Here is a 15,790-nt window from a genome sequence, read left to right as displayed (position 1 = left end):
GATTATTATTGTCGTATGAGCCACAAGTGAAATTTTTTTATCACAGTTGATAGGATATACTAAATGATTAAATATCCATCTAGATTATCAGGGCTTAGGTAGTCGCAGTATGGGTAGGAAAAAACCTATATATTGCATAATTATCACATATATGTAAATCTAACATTGAATAAATGATATTATTATAATCATGCAGAAAATAGGGAACCTCCAAATTTGGTCTCCAAAGCCACAGATTGCATGCGTAGTTACACTATAAATTCTGTGAATCAGCTGAGCAGTGAAAAATACAACTCTCAAAAACCAAAAGTGAATTAATATCAACTGAGGTGACACTGTATGTATTCATAGAGTGCCCATACAGTGTAAAGGAGAAAACAGAAAGCGTTTTTGTTTTAAATGGGGTCCAGGGTTTAACAGATGTATCCACATCTGCTTTTTTTTTGATAAAGATGTGGACCCCAAATCAGTTTAGTATATATTCCTTTGCTGTTGATAATTAATGTCACTTAGTGTAATATCGCAGTCTGTGTAACATATAGGTAAAATTTCACTAAGTACCTGTCCATGCGCTGATGCATAAATGAAATGAAATATCCAAATCTGATATATAATTTTAAGGTTTAGATCCTACTTGTATGGAGAGGGAGATCCTGGTATCTCTGATAAAAGAAAGATGAAACCATTGACCACAGTAGCACGCCACTTCTACCAACATCATGACAACAGATGGGAAGACCTCAGAGTCTTCGGACTTGAAAAAATCAAACTCGGAATACGTGGTGGAAGCTTGACTGACATCCTTTTGAAGAAAGAATGCGAGTGGATTTTCAAGTTAGGCACTATTCACCCGTTTGGTATGAATGAAAACATCAATTATGGAGTTTTCTTAAATTAAATATAGCAATCCCAGTGCTCTAATATCCCCTCTTCTCTTTCTTCCTTTTTCTTTTTCTTTTCCTTCTCTTTTTATCTTTTCTTTTTCTTACCCCCTTTTCCCTCTAATAATTTTTATTACTAATTGCACTTATTGTACATATACTACAATTAACTCACACCATAGATCACAACCACCAATAATGTTATTAATATATTTTATAAAAATTAATATTTATTAACAAATTTTATTTATATTATTCAATTAATTAATTTCCTTACAATCACTTGTCCCCACAACCAATTTTTTCCCCCTTCCCCCCCCCCTAAATAAACCCCCTCCCCCCCACCTTACCCCACCTTTTTCCCAAAAACAATCCCTCCCTCCCCCTCCTTTTCCCTTCTCCTTTCCCCCCCCCTCACACACAAACCTTCTCATAATAATTTTATTTTTAAAATATGTGTTTTGTTCCTTTAAACACAATTGCATATTATTATCATAATAAATAATTTAACACTCTTAGGTTTCAGCAGTCACGACCACCTACTCACCAATTTTACTATACCTCTATTTTAAATTCATATATATATATATAAGAAAATAATCTTTATAAAAATTGCACTTGTATTTTCCTCTTACTATGTATACAATTACTTTAATAATGGCACAGGCAAACTAAGTGCTGTGCATGCTTTTAATAATTAGTGTCTTTCAAGTTTTTATACTCTAATCAATTGCTCCACAAATGATATTATCACCATATCCTTACCCTTTGTAAATATCAACTAAAAGAATTAATTCTATCAGCTCTTTTTAAATATTTTAAATAATTAAAATAACTATATGATCGTTCATTTTATTGCTCAATGGTCCCTCTAACTGTCAATCAGGACATATCATTCAATGGGAACCTGCAAAGACGATACTGATTATGATAGGCCAAATTACCTATCAATCTATTGCTCAGAGTCAATCAGCACACAGTATCACCAATATAAGGACAAACCAGTAGGCTAGAAACTACTGACGCCCTGTGACCAAGCTTTACGCGAAACGTACGTCAGGACATCCTCACGGTCACGTGGTGCGCACACGTGACCGCAACGAGCCGCTCTCGGCTAAGTCCGTCGCCTAGGGAACCAGAACAACAGGAAGCACAGTGCGGCCAAAGCCCGGCAACTAGCCCAACGTGGGCAGACGCGGGCGTACGCGGCCGGCACCTTTCAGATACCAGGATCTCCCTCTCCATACAAGTAGGATCTAAACCTTAAAATTATATATCAGATTTGGATATTTCATTTCATTTATGCATCAGCGCATGGACAGGTACTTAGTGAAATTTTACCTATATGTTACACAGACTGCGATATTACACTAAGTGACATTAATTATCAACAGCAAAGGAATATATACTAAACTGATTTGGGGTCCACATCTTTATCAAAAAAAAGCAGATGTGGATACATCTGTTAAACCCTGGACCCCATTTAAAACAAAAACGCTTTCTGTTTTCTCCTTTACACTGTATGGGCACTCTATGAATACATACAGTGTCACCTCAGTTGATATTAATTCACTTTTGGTTTTTGAGAGTTGTATTTTTCACTGCTCAGCTGATTCACAGAATTTATAGTGTAACTACGCATGCAATCTGTGGCTTTGGAGACCAAATTTGGAGGTTCCCTATTTTCTGCATGATTATAATAATATCATTTATTCAATGTTAGATTTACATATATGTGATAATTATGCAATATATAGGTTTTTTCCTACCCATACTGCGACTACCTAAGCCCTGATAATCTAGATGGATATTTAATCATTTAGTATATCCTATCAACTGTGATAAAAAAATTTCACTTGTGGCTCATACGACAATAATAATCGGCTCTCATCTGTGCACAATTTTGGACACAGTGTGACAAGGGTGAGCATAAGGTCTGCGGTCATACCCCGCTGGAGATGCCCAATCTCATCTGATCTTGGAAGCCAAGCAGTGGAGGGCCGGGTTAAGTACTTGGATAGGAGACTACCAAGGAACACCCTGGTACTGCAAATATTTGCCGCCCACTTGTCACTAGTAATAGAGCACCACCTTACGTCTCGGTTATGACCTATGATTCAATCATCTGCTAGGATCAAAATTCCCAATTGGGATATATAGCAGTTTACAAATGACGGTCATTTTTCCAACAAATGAGCAACTTATAATCACAGACTGAGCCACAGCTGGATATACCCATCCCGGCCAGAATTAGGTATTGGTACCTTGTATCTTGTACATCATTCCCCATATTTTCGCAATGTCACTATTTAAACATATACTGGCGCCAAATTGAACTCCCCAATAATCATTTTTAATGAGAACTAATAAAAATTTTGTATTTTAGCTAGCTATTTTTTGACATTAGAGTCATACAATATTATCTGTATAAGAGTGCTTCCCAAAAAAGAGTCTTCTTTTTTTCTTTTCAAAGTTTACATCATGCATTCTGTTCTATACAGTTATTTAACGTATTCGGACGCATTGCGAAGAAAACCACAGCAATGTACACAGACTCATATGCAATAGGCACTAAACGTAACTATTCATACTACAAAGGTAGATAGAATTTTAGTGCTGTATAACCCGTACTCAGTAGAGTGGGATACAGGGAGACTCACCTCACTTCCAGGATCGATCAATATACGTTAGCGAACGCTGAGTGGATCCAGACGCTACTAGGGTACACTGCCGCTCCGGGAACTTTTTAGTGGACACAGACACTCAGTGAACGTTAGTGCATGCAGACACTCATGTCTGCGACTCAGTCTCTTAGCGGTAACCTTAGTGTACACAGACGCAGCGGCCTATGCTGCGACCGAGAACCCTCGTGGCAGCGTCTGAGACGGAAGTGAGGGAATCGGTTCATGGCGGGAGATGCACGGAAACTGGTCATGACCTGGGGGGAGGGGCGGCCAGGAGAGCGTCTGACTCGCCACCGCTGACATCAACCCTAGGGATCGCAGCCTCATCTAATCCTGGTGCCTTATGATCCCTAAAGCCTAGCGCTGGAGTACCCACGGTGGCGGCACACCAGCTACTGTATGGTAGCCTCCTCCCAAAACAGTGCGGCTGTGTCTGTATTCCCCTTCTAAGCGGAACCAATGCCTTACCTTCTCCCCGTGCTCCGGCCACAGCCTGGTAACGTCTGCTGGACCTGCTAGTATATCCGACACAGACGCCCGTCGAGACCGCACTTGTACCGTGGGTAAGCGTTGTTGCGACCCGGCGGAGAGGTGTTGGAGCAACTCTTTCCAATATGCGTGTAAGACACTCAAAAACATAGTAAGACTATAAAAATGAAATAAACAAGCTTAGGGCTCCTGCCACACCAAACAAACAACTGATTTGACTGAGTCGGAGGGCGGGGGTATATGGACGAGCCCGTTGCATCCTGGGAGGCCAGAAAGCTTGTAATCGTTTGGTGCCAATCCGCTGTCGCTCCATCATATCCCAATGTTATCCTGTGGATAACTGTGGACCCTGCAAGAGAAAATAGGGGCTGATGGTGCATGAGATACACCAGAGAGTGTGGGGAGGAGACTGGTCAGATCTCTGGGCTGGTAACACACAGTGACATGATGTGAGGAGAAGAGCAGGAGTATAATAGGGGCTGATGGCTCCTGATGTATGAGATACACCAGAGAGTGTGGGGAGACTGGTCAGATCTCTGGGCTGGTAACACACAGTGACATGATGTGAGGGGGAGAGCAGGAGTATAATAGGAGCTGATGGTTCCTGATGTATGAGATACACCAGAGAGTGTGGGGAGGAGACTGGTCAGATCTCTGGGCTGGTAACACACAGTGACATGATGTGAGGGGGAGAGCAGGAGTATAATAGGGGCTGATGTCTCCTGATGTATGAGACACACCAGAGAGTGTGGGGAGGAGACTGGTCAGATCTCTGGGCTGGTAACACACAGTGACATGATGTGAGGGGGAGAGCAGGAGTATAATAGGGGCTGATGGCTCCTGATGTATGAGATACACCAGAGAGTGCGGGGAGGAGACTGGTTAGATCTCTGGGCTGGTAACACACAGTGACATGATGTGAGGGGGAGAGCAGGAGTATAATAGGAGATGATGGCTCCTGATGTATGAGATACACCAGAGAATGTGGGGAGGAGACTGGCCAGATCTCTGGGCTGGTAACACACAGTGACATGATGTGAGGGGGAGAGGAGGATTTTAATAGGGGCTGATGGGTCCAGATGTATGAGATACACCAGAGAGTGTGGGGAGGAGACTGGTCAGATATCTGGGCTGGTAACACAGTGACATGATGTGAGGGGGAGAGCAGGAGTATAATAGGGGCTGATGGCTCCTGACTCCCCCACTGGGCAGATACATTTCCCTCATTAGTCTGTACTGACAGAGGAGGGTGTAGTATAAGAGATTGCTGTAGTGACTGAGAAAAGAGAATATGTGACTCTCTTCTGTAATAAGTGTTTATTACTCACCTGTGCTGATATCTGTAGGGATCTCCTCCTCTTTACACTGCTGATCACCCCTCACATCCGTCTCTTCTTCTCCCTCTATATCTTCTGCCTTTATATCAGTCACATACGTCTCTTCTTCTCCCTCTATATCTTCTGCCTTTATATCAGTCACATACGTCTCTTCTTCTCCCTCTATATCTTCTGCCTTTATATCAGTCACATACGTCTCTTCTCCCTCTATATCTTCTGTTTTAATATCAGACAGACGTTCAACCTAAAAAATAAAAAAAATAGGATTTTAATACCCACCGGTAAATCCTTTTCTCTTAGTCCGTAGAGGATGCTGGGGACACTTCAAGAACCATGGGGTATAGACGGGATCCGCAGGAGACATGGGCACTTTAAGACTTTGAAGGGGTGTTAACTGGCTCCTCCCTCTACGCGGGAGAAGAAAGAGAAGATAATTTGAAATGCCCTATAGTGGTGCACACAATCTTGTATTAAGATATAACTTTTATTATAATATATATTAAAACCAGCGAATATTAAAAAGAAAATAAGATTTTACTCACCGGTAAATCTATTTCTCGTAGTCCGTAGTGGATGCTGGGAACTCCGAAATGACCATGGGGAATAGTGCCCGGAAGAGCTGACACAATAAGGAAGGATTTTGAATCCCGGGTAAGACTCATACCAGCCACACCAATCACACCGTATAACTCGTGATACCATACCCAGTTAACAGTATGATAACAACTGAGCCTCTCAACAGATGGCTCATAACAATAACCCTTTAGTTAACAATAACTATATACAAGTATTGCAGACAATCCGCACTTGGGATGGGCGCCCACCATCCACTACGGACTACGAGAAATAGATTTACCGGTGAGTAAAATCTTATTTTCTCTAACGTCCTAGTGGATGCTGGGAACTCCGAAAGGACCATGGGGATTATACCAAAGCTCCCAAACGGGCGGGAGAGTGCGGATGACTCTGCAGCACCGAATGAGAGAACTCAAGGTCCTCCTCAGCCAGGGTATCAAATTTGTAGAATTTAGCAAACGTGTTTGCCCCTGACCAAGTAGCTGCTCGGCAAAGTTGTAAAGCCGAGACCCCTCGGGCAGCCGCCCAAGATGAGCCCACTTTCCTCGTGGAATGGGCTTTTACTTATTTAGGATGCGGCAATCCAGCCGCAGAATGCGCCAGCTGAATTGTGCTACAAATCCAGCGAGCAATAGTCTGCTTAGAAGCAGGAGCATCCAGCTTGTTGGGTGCATACAGGATAAATAGCGAGTCAGTTTTCCTGACTCCAGCCGTCCTGGAAATATAATTTTTAAGGCCCTGACTACGTCCAGTAACTTGGAATCTTCCAAGTCCCTAGTAGCCGCAGGCACTACAATAGGTTGGTTCAAGTGAAAAGCTGATACCACCTTAGGGAGAAACTGGGGACGAGTCCTCAATTCTGCCCTATCCATATGGAAAATCAGATAAGGGCTTTTACAGGACAAAGCCGCCCATTCTGACACACGCCTGGCCGAAGCCAAGGCCAATAACATGACCACTTTCCACGTGAGATATTTCAAATCCACAGTTTTAAGTGGCTCAAACCAATGTGATTTTAGGAAACTCAACACCACGTTGAGATCCCAAGGTGCCACAGGAGGCACAAAAGGGGGCTGAATATGTAGCACTCCCTTTACAAATGTCTGAACTCCAGGCAGTGAAGCCAGTTCTTTCTGGAAGAAAATCGACAGAGCCGAAATCTGGACCTTAATGGAACCCAAGTTTAGGCCCATAGTCACTCCTGACTGTAGGAAGTGCAGAAAACGACCCAGCTGAAATTCCTCTGTTGGGGCCTTCCTGGCCTCACACCACGCAACATATTTTCGCCATATGCGGTGATAATGTTTTGCGGTCACATCTTTCCTAGCTTTAATCAGTGTAGGAATGACTTCCTCCGGAATGCCCTTTTCTTTTAGGATCCGGTGTTCAACCGCCATGCTGTCAAACGCAGCCGCGGTAAGTCTTGGAACAGACAGGGCCCCTGCTGCAGCAGGTCCTGTCTGAGCGGCAGAGGCCATGGGTCCTCTGAGATCATTTCTTGAAGTTCTGGGTACCAAGCTCTTCTTGGCCAATCCGGAACCACGAGTATAGTTCTTACTCCTCTCCTTCTTATTATTCTCAGTACCTTGGGTATGAGAGGCAGAGGAGGGAACACATAACCGACTGGTACACCCACGGTGTCACTAGAGCGTCCACAGCTATCGCCTGAGGGACCCTTGACCTGGCGCAATATCTTTTTAGTTTTTTGTTGAGGCGGGAGGCCATCATGTCCACCTGTGGCCTTTCCCAACGGTTTACAATCATTTTGAAGACTTCTGGATGAAGTCCCCACTCTCCCGGGTGGAGGTCGTGTCTGCTGAGGAAGTCTGCTTCCCAGTTGTCCACTCCCGGAATGAACACTGCTGACAGTGCTAAGACGTGATTTTCCGCCCATCGGAGAATCCTTGTGGCTTCTGCCATCGCCATCCTGCTTCTTGTGCCGCCCTGTCGGTTTACATGGGCGACCGCCGTGATGTTGTCCGACTGGATCAGCACCGGCTGGTGTTGAAGCAGGGGTCTTGCCTGACTTAGGGCATTGTAAATGGCCCTTAGTTCCAGAATATTTATGTGTAGGGAAGTCTCCTGGCTTGACCATAGTCCTTGGAAGTTTCTTCCCTGTGTGACTGCCCCCCAGCCTCGAAGGCTGGCATCCGTGGTCACCAGGACCCAGTCCTGTATGCCGAATCTGCGGCCCTCTAGAAGATGAGCACTCTGCAGCCACCACAGCAGAGACACCCTGGTCCTTGGAGACAGGGTTATCAGCCGATGCATCTGAAGATGCGATCCGGACCACTTGTCCAACAGATCCCACTGAAAGATCCTTGCATGGAACCTGCCGAATGGAATTGCTTCGTAAAAAGCTACCATCTTTCCCAGGACTCGCGTGCAGTGATGCACCGACACCTGTTTTGGTTTCAGGAGGTCTCTGACTAGAGATGACAACTCCTTGGCTTTCTCCTCCGGGAGAAACACTTTTTTCTGTTCTGTGTCCAGAACCATCCCCAGGAACAGTAGACGCGTCGTAGGAACCAGCTGCGACTTTGGAATATTCAGAATCCAGCCGTGCTGTTGTAGCACTTCCCGAGATAGTGCTACTCCGACCAACAACTGTTCTTTGGACCTCGCCTTTATCAGGAGATCGTCCAAGTACGGGATAATTAAAACTCCCTTTTTCCGAAGGAGTATCATAATTTCGGCCATTTCCTTGGTAAACACCCTCGGTGCCGTGGACAGACCAAACGGCAACGTCTGGAATTGGTAATGACAGTCCTGTACCACAAATCTGAGGTACTCCTGGTGAGGAGGGTAAATGGGGACATGCAGGTAAGCATCCTTGATGTCCAGTGATACCATGTAATCCCCTTCGTCCAGGCTTGCAATAACCGCCCTGAGCGATTCCATTTTGAACTTGAACCTTCTTATATAAGTGTTCAAGGATTTCAAATTTAAAATGGGTCTCACCGAACCGTCCGGTTTCAGTACCACAAACATTGTGGAATAGTAACCCCGTCCTTGATGAAGGAGGGGTACCTTGATTATCACCTGCTGAGAATACAGCTTGTGAATCGCCTCCAGCACTGCCTCCCTGTCTGGGGGAGTTGTTGGCAAGGCTGATTTGAGGAAACGGCGAGGTGGAGACGTCTCGAATTCCAGCTTGTACCCCTGAGATACCACTTGTAGAATCCAGGGATCCACCCGTGAGCGAGCCCACTGGTCGCTGAAGTTCCTGAGACGGGCCCCCACCGCACCTGGCTCTGCCTGTGGAGCCCCACCGTCATGCGGTGGACTTTAGAGGAAGCGGGGGAGGACTTTTGTTCCTGGGAACTGGCTGTATGCTGCAGCTTTTTCCCTCTACCTCTGCCTCTGGGCAGAAAGGACGCGCCTTTAACCCGCTTGCCTTTCTGGGGCCGAAAGGACTGTACCTGATAATACGGTGCTTTCTTTGGCTGTGAGGAAACATGGGGTAAAAATGTTGACTTCCCAGCCGTCGCTGTGGAAACGAGGTCCGAGAGACCGTCCCCAAACAATTCCTCACCTTTGTAAGGCAAAACCTCCATGTGCCTTTTAGAATCTGTATCACCTGTCCACTTCCGAGTCCACAATACTCTCCTGGCAGAAATGGACATTGCATTTATTCTAGATGCCAGCCGGCAAATATCCCTCTGTGCATCTCTCATGTATAAGAGTGCATCTTTAATATGCTCTATGGTTAGCAATATAGTGTCCCTGTCGAGGGTATCAATGTTATCAGACAGGGAATCTGACCAAGCAGCTGCAGCACTGCACATCCATGCTGAAGCAATAGCCGGTCTCAGTATAATACCCGAGTGTGTATATACAGACTTCAGGATAGCCTCCTGCTTTCTATCCGCAGGCTCCTTTAGGGCGGCCGTATCCGGAGACGGTAGTGCCACCTTCTTTGACAGACGTGTGAGCGCTTTATCCACCCTAGGGGATGTTTCCCAACGTGACCTATCCTCTGGCGAGAAAGGGTACGCCATTAGTAACTTTTTAGAAACCACCAGTTTCTTATCGGGGGAAGCCCACGCTTCTTCACACACGTCATTCAACTCATCAGATGGGGGGAAAACCACTGGTTGCTTTTTATCCCCAAACATAATACCCTTTTTTGTGGTACCTGGGTTAATGTCAGAAATGTGCAACACATTTTTCATTGCCGTAATCATGTAACGGGTGGCCCTATTGGAATGTACACTAGTCTCATCGTCGTCGACACTGGAGTCAGTATCCGTGTCGACATCTGTGTCTGCCATCTGAGCTAGCGGGCGTTTTTGAGCCCCTGATGGCTTTTGAGACGCCTGGGCAGGCACGGGCTGAGAAGCCGGCTGTCCCACAGCTGTTATGTCATCAAACCTTTTATGTAAGGAGTTGACACTGTCGCGTAATTCCTTCCACATATCCATCCATTCAGGTGTCGACCCCGCAGGGGGTGACATCACCTTTATCGGCATCTGCTCCGCCTCCACATAAGCCTCCTCATCAAACATGTCGACACACCGCACACACACAGGGAATGCTCTGACTGAGGACAGGACCCCACAAAGTCCTTTGGGGAGACAGAGAGAGAATATGCCAGCACACACCACAGCGCTATATAATGCAGGGAGTTACACTACACAAGTGATTTACCCTATAGCCGCTATATATATAGTATTTGCGCCTAAATTTAGTGCCCCCCCTCTCTTTTTTACCCTATTGAGCCTGGAAACTGCAGGGGAGAGCCTGGGGAGCGTCCTTCCAGCGGAGCTGTGAGAAGAAATGGCGCCAGCGTGCTGAGGGAGATAGCCCCGCCCCTTTTCGGCGGACTTCTCCGGCTCTTATAATCATAATGTGGCAGGGGTATTTTACACATATATGGCTTCTTAGGCTATATTATGTGTGATTAGCCACTTTAAGGTACTCTAATTGCTGCCCAGGGCGCCCCCCCCCCCAGCGCCCTGCACCCATCAGTGACCGGAGTATGTGGTGTGCACAGGGAGCAATGGCGCACAGCTGCAGTGCTGTGCGCTACCTTAATGAAGACCGGAGTCTTCAGCCGCCGATTTCCGTGAAGATCTTCTTGCTTCTGGCTCTGCAAGGGGGACGGCGGCGCAGCTCCGGGACCGGACGACCGAGGCTGGGCCTGTGTTCGATCCCTCTGGAGCTAATGGTGTCCAGTAGCCTAAGAAGCCCAAGCTAGCTGCAAGCAGGTAGGTCCGCTTCTCTCCCCTAAGTCCCTCGTAGCAGTGAGTCTGTTGCCAGCAGATCTCACTGAAAATAAAAAACCTAATAAATACTTTCTTTTCTAGGAAGCTCAGGAGAGCCCCTAGGGTGCATCCAGCTCGAGCCGGGCACAGATTCTAACTGAGGTCTGGAGGAGGGGCATAGAGGGAGGAGCCAGTGCACACCAGGTAGTCCTAATTCTTTCTTAGAGTGCCCAGTCTCCTTCGGAGCCCGCTATTCCCCATGGTACTTACGGAGTTCCCAGCATCCACTAGGACGTCAGAGAAACCACTATTAAGCTCTGACAGTATCCAGTCTTTCAATTGTCAGAGTTTTATTATAGCATCACTATGGCTCATTAAGAGCTGTGACAATAAATGGCAATAAGTGGTCAGAAATCTTTTATCAAGATGTTGCTATGCATTATATTTATTCCCTCAAGATCCTTATACACCAATATATGTTAATGATCTATGTAAGACACACATTCAGCTTTTTATTGCATCACTTCTGACATAGGTTCATATATGCCTTAAGTGTCTTATGATATGCGTATCAGGGCTTTATTATACAGCCTTGCATACACTATTTAGTACCATTCATAATACACAGTATCTCACAAAGTCTATTCCGAGAAACTCAGCAGAGCTCCCCTATGTGTGACCAGTCTCCCTGGGCACAATTCTAAAACTGGAGTCTGGAGGAGGGGCATAGTTCACGCCCCTTCAAAGTCTTAAAGTGCCCATGTCTCCTGTGGATCCCATCTATACCTCATGGTTCTTGAAGTGTCCCCAGCATCCTCTAGGACGTATGAGAAAACACTATAATGACATTTACATACAGTCAGATTAAACGGAGATGAAACAGTATAATATCAGTGTATAAGACACACAGCTCCTCTACAGATCATATAGTGACAGTCACTTTGGTATATTGGGGAGACCCTAAATCACACCTACCTGATCCTCCTGTGGGATCCTGTGATTCTCCTCTGTACAGTCCTGGGAATACAGAGGACGGGGACATCTCTCTGGGGTATCTCTGTTACTGGGTCCATCTGTAGGAGACACACAGTGACTGAGTACAGTGTATATATGTGATTATCAGATGATGTGTGTATATAGGGGGCCCCCATACCTGCTCTCCCCTGTACAATACATGACAGTCTCCTCTTACCCAGTGATGTGAGGGGCCGGTGATTCTCCATCATCACGTCCTTGTACAGACCCCTGTGTTCCTCTATATACTCCTCCTCCTGCATGGAGACATAGACAGTGACATCCTGACACCTTATAGGAACCTGACACACACAGTGATACAGTCATCACCCAGACACGTTCCCCGGTGTTACTGTATAATGTCCCATTCCCAGCAGTCACCTCTCCAATCATCACCCAGACACATCCCCCGGTGTTACTGTATAATGCCCCATTCCCAGCAGTCACCTCTCCAGTCATCACCCAGACACGTCCCCTGGTGTTACTGTATAATGCCCCATTCCCAGCAGTCACCTCTCCAGTCATCACCCAGACACATCCCCTGGTGTTACTGTATAATGCCCCATTCCCAGCAGTCAACTCTCCAGTCATCACCCAGACACGTCCCCCGGTGTTACTGTATAATGTCCCATTCCCAGCAGTCACCTCTCCAGTCATCACCCAGACACATCCCCCGGTGTTACCGTATAATGTCCCATTCCCAGCAGTCACCTCTCCAGTCATCACATAGACACATCCCCTGGTGTTACTGTATAATGTCCCATTCCCAGCAGTCACCTCTCCAGTCATCACCCAGACACATCCCCCGGTGTTACTGTATAATGTCCCATTCCCAGCAGTCACCTCTCCAGTCATCACCCAGACACATCCCCTGGTGTTACTGTATAATGTCCCATTCCCAGCAGTCACCTCTCCAGTCATCACCCAGACACATCCCCTGGTGTTACTGTATAATGTCCCAATCCCAGCAGTCACCTCTCCAGTCATCACCCAGACACATCCCCTGGTGTTACTGTATAATGTCCCATTCCCAGCAGTCACCTCTCCAGTCATCACCCAGACACATCCCCTGGTGTTACTGTATAATGTCCCATTCCCAGCAGTCACCTCTCCAGTCATCACCCAGACAAATCCCCTGGTGTTACTGTATAATGTCCCATTCCCAGCAGTCACCTCTCCAGTCATCACCCAGACACATTCCCTGGTGTTACTGTATAATGTGCAATTCCCAGCAGTCACCTCTCCAGTCATCACCCTGACACGTCCCCTGGTGTTACTGTATAATGCCCCATTCCCAGCAGTCACCTCTCCAGACATCACCCAGACACTTCCCCTGGTGTTACTGTATAATGCCCCATTCCCAGCAGTCACCTCTCCAGACATCACCCAGACACATCCCCTGGTGTTACTGTATAATGCCCCATTCCCAGCAGTCACCTCTCCAGTCATCACCCAGACATATCCCCTGGTGTTACTGTATAATGTCCCATTCCCAGCAGTCACCTCTCCAGTCATCACCCAGACACATCCCCTGGTGTTACTGTATAATGTCCCATTCCCAGCAGTCACCTCTCCAGTCATCACCCAGACACTTCCCCCGGTGTTACTGTATAATGTCCCATTCCCAGCAATCACCTCTCCAGTCATCACCCAGAAACATCCCCCAGTGTTACTGTATAATGTCCCATTCCCAGCAGTCACCTGTCCAGTCATTACCCAGACACATCCCCTGGTGTTACTGTATAATGTCCCATTCCCAGCAGTCACCTCTCCAGTCATTACCCAGACACATCCCCCGGTGTTACTGTATAATGTCCCATTCCCAGCAGTCAACTCTCCAGTCATTACTCAGACACATCCCCTGGTGTTACTGTATAATGTCCCATTCCCAGCAGTCACCTCTCCAGTCATCACCCAGACACATCCCCTGGTGTTACTGTATAATGCCCCATTCCCAGCAGTCACCTCTCCAGTCATCACCCAGACACATCCCCTGGTGTTACTGTATAATGCCCCATTCCCAGCAGTCACCTCTCCAGTCATTACCCAGACACATCCCCTGGTGTTACTGTATAATGTCCCATTCCCAGCAGTCACCTCTCCAGTCATCACCCAGACACGCCCCCCTGGTGTTATTGTATAATGCCCCATTCCCGGCAGTCACCTCTCCAGTCATCACCCAGATACATCCCCTGGTGTTACTGTATAATGCCCCATTCCCATCAGTCACCTCTTCAGTCATCACCCAGATACATCCCCTGGTGTTACTGTATAATGTCCCATTCCCAGCAGTCACCTCTCCAGTCATCACCAGACACGTCCCCTGGTGTTACTGTATAATGCCCCATTCCCAGCAGTCACCTCTCCAGTCATCACCCAGACACATCCCCTAGTGTTACTGTATAATGTCCCATTCCCCGCAGTCACCTCTCCAGTCATCACCCAGACACATCCCCCCTGGTGTTACTGTATAATGTCCCATTCCCAGCAGTCACCTCTCCAGTCATCACCCAGACACGTCCCCTGGTGTTACTGTATAATGCCCCATTCCCAGCAGTCACCTCTCCAGTCATCACCCAGACACATCACCCGGTGTTACTGTATAATGCCCCATTCCCAGCAGTCACCTCTCCAGTCTTCACCCAGACACATCCCCTGGTGTTACTGTATAATGTCCCATTCCCAGCAGTCACCTCTCCAGTCATCACCCAGACACGTCCCCTGGTGTTACTGTATAATGTCCCATTCCCAGCAGTCACCTCTCCAGTCATCACCCAGACACATCCTCTGGTGTTACTGTACAATGTCCCATTCCCAGCAGTCACCTCTCCAGTCATCACCCAGACACATCCCCTGGTGTTACTGTATAATGCCCCATTCCCAGCAGTCACCTCTCCAGTCATCACCCAGACACGTCCCCTGGTGTTACTGTATAATGTCCCATTCCCAGCAGTCACTTCTCCAGTCATCACCCAGACACATCCCCTGGTGTTACTGTATAATGCCCCATTCCCAGCAGTCACCTCTCCAGTCATCACCCAGACACGTCCCCTGGTGTTACTGTATAATGCCCCATTCCCAGCAGTCACCTCTCCAGTCATCACCCAGATACATCCCCTGGCGTTACTGTATAATGCCTCATTCCCGGCAGTCACCTCTCCAGTCATCACCCAGACATATCCCCTGGTGTTACTGTATAATGCCCCATTCCCTGCAGTCACCTCTCCAGTCATCACCCAGACACGTCCCCTGGTGTTACTGTATAATGTCCCATTCCCAGCAGTCACCCCTCCAGACATCACCCAGACACGTCCCCTGGTCTTACTGTATAATGTCCCATTCCCAGCAGTCACCTTTCCAGTCATCACCCAGACACATCCCCCGGTATTACTGTATAATGTCCCATTCCCAGCAGTCACCTCTCCAGTCATCACCCAGACACATCCCCCGGTGTTACTGTATAATGCCCCATTTCCAGCAGTCACCTCTCCAGTCACCACCAGGGCACATTACCCGGTGTTACTGTATAATGTCCCATTCCCAGCAATCACCCCTCCAGTCATCACCCAGACACATCCCCTGGTGTTACTGTATAATGTCTC

At 47.0% G+C, this 15,790-nt stretch overlaps 1 protein-coding gene and 1 pseudogene across 2 annotated transcripts in view; one reads left to right on the top strand and one right to left on the bottom strand.

The window, feature by feature from the left end:
• LOC134983739 (oocyte zinc finger protein XlCOF6-like) overlaps positions 1-15,790 on the bottom strand; it is a 166,687-nt gene that overhangs the window by 125,638 nt on the left and 25,259 nt on the right. For both annotated transcript variants that reach the window (XM_063949386.1, XM_063949387.1), the window contains exons 3-5: positions 12,367-12,445; positions 12,150-12,247; positions 5,383-5,635 (exon numbers count right to left, since the gene is read on the bottom strand). In XM_063949386.1, the coding sequence (XP_063805456.1) occupies positions 5,383-5,635; positions 12,150-12,247; positions 12,367-12,400 (385 nt within the window). In that variant the 5' untranslated portion in view covers positions 12,401-12,445. The remainder of the gene's footprint in view (positions 1-5,382; positions 5,636-12,149; positions 12,248-12,366; positions 12,446-15,790) is intronic.
• On the top strand, positions 2,816-2,936 carry LOC134983743 (5S ribosomal RNA; annotated as a pseudogene).

The sequence above is a fragment of the Pseudophryne corroboree genome (genome assembly GCF_028390025.1).
Source record: "Pseudophryne corroboree isolate aPseCor3 chromosome 3 unlocalized genomic scaffold, aPseCor3.hap2 SUPER_3_unloc_22, whole genome shotgun sequence".
Classification (NCBI taxonomy): Eukaryota; Metazoa; Chordata; class Amphibia; order Anura; family Myobatrachidae; genus Pseudophryne; species Pseudophryne corroboree.
Note: the sequence above shows the minus strand (reverse complement) of the source record. Positions and strands in the feature narration are given on the sequence as shown.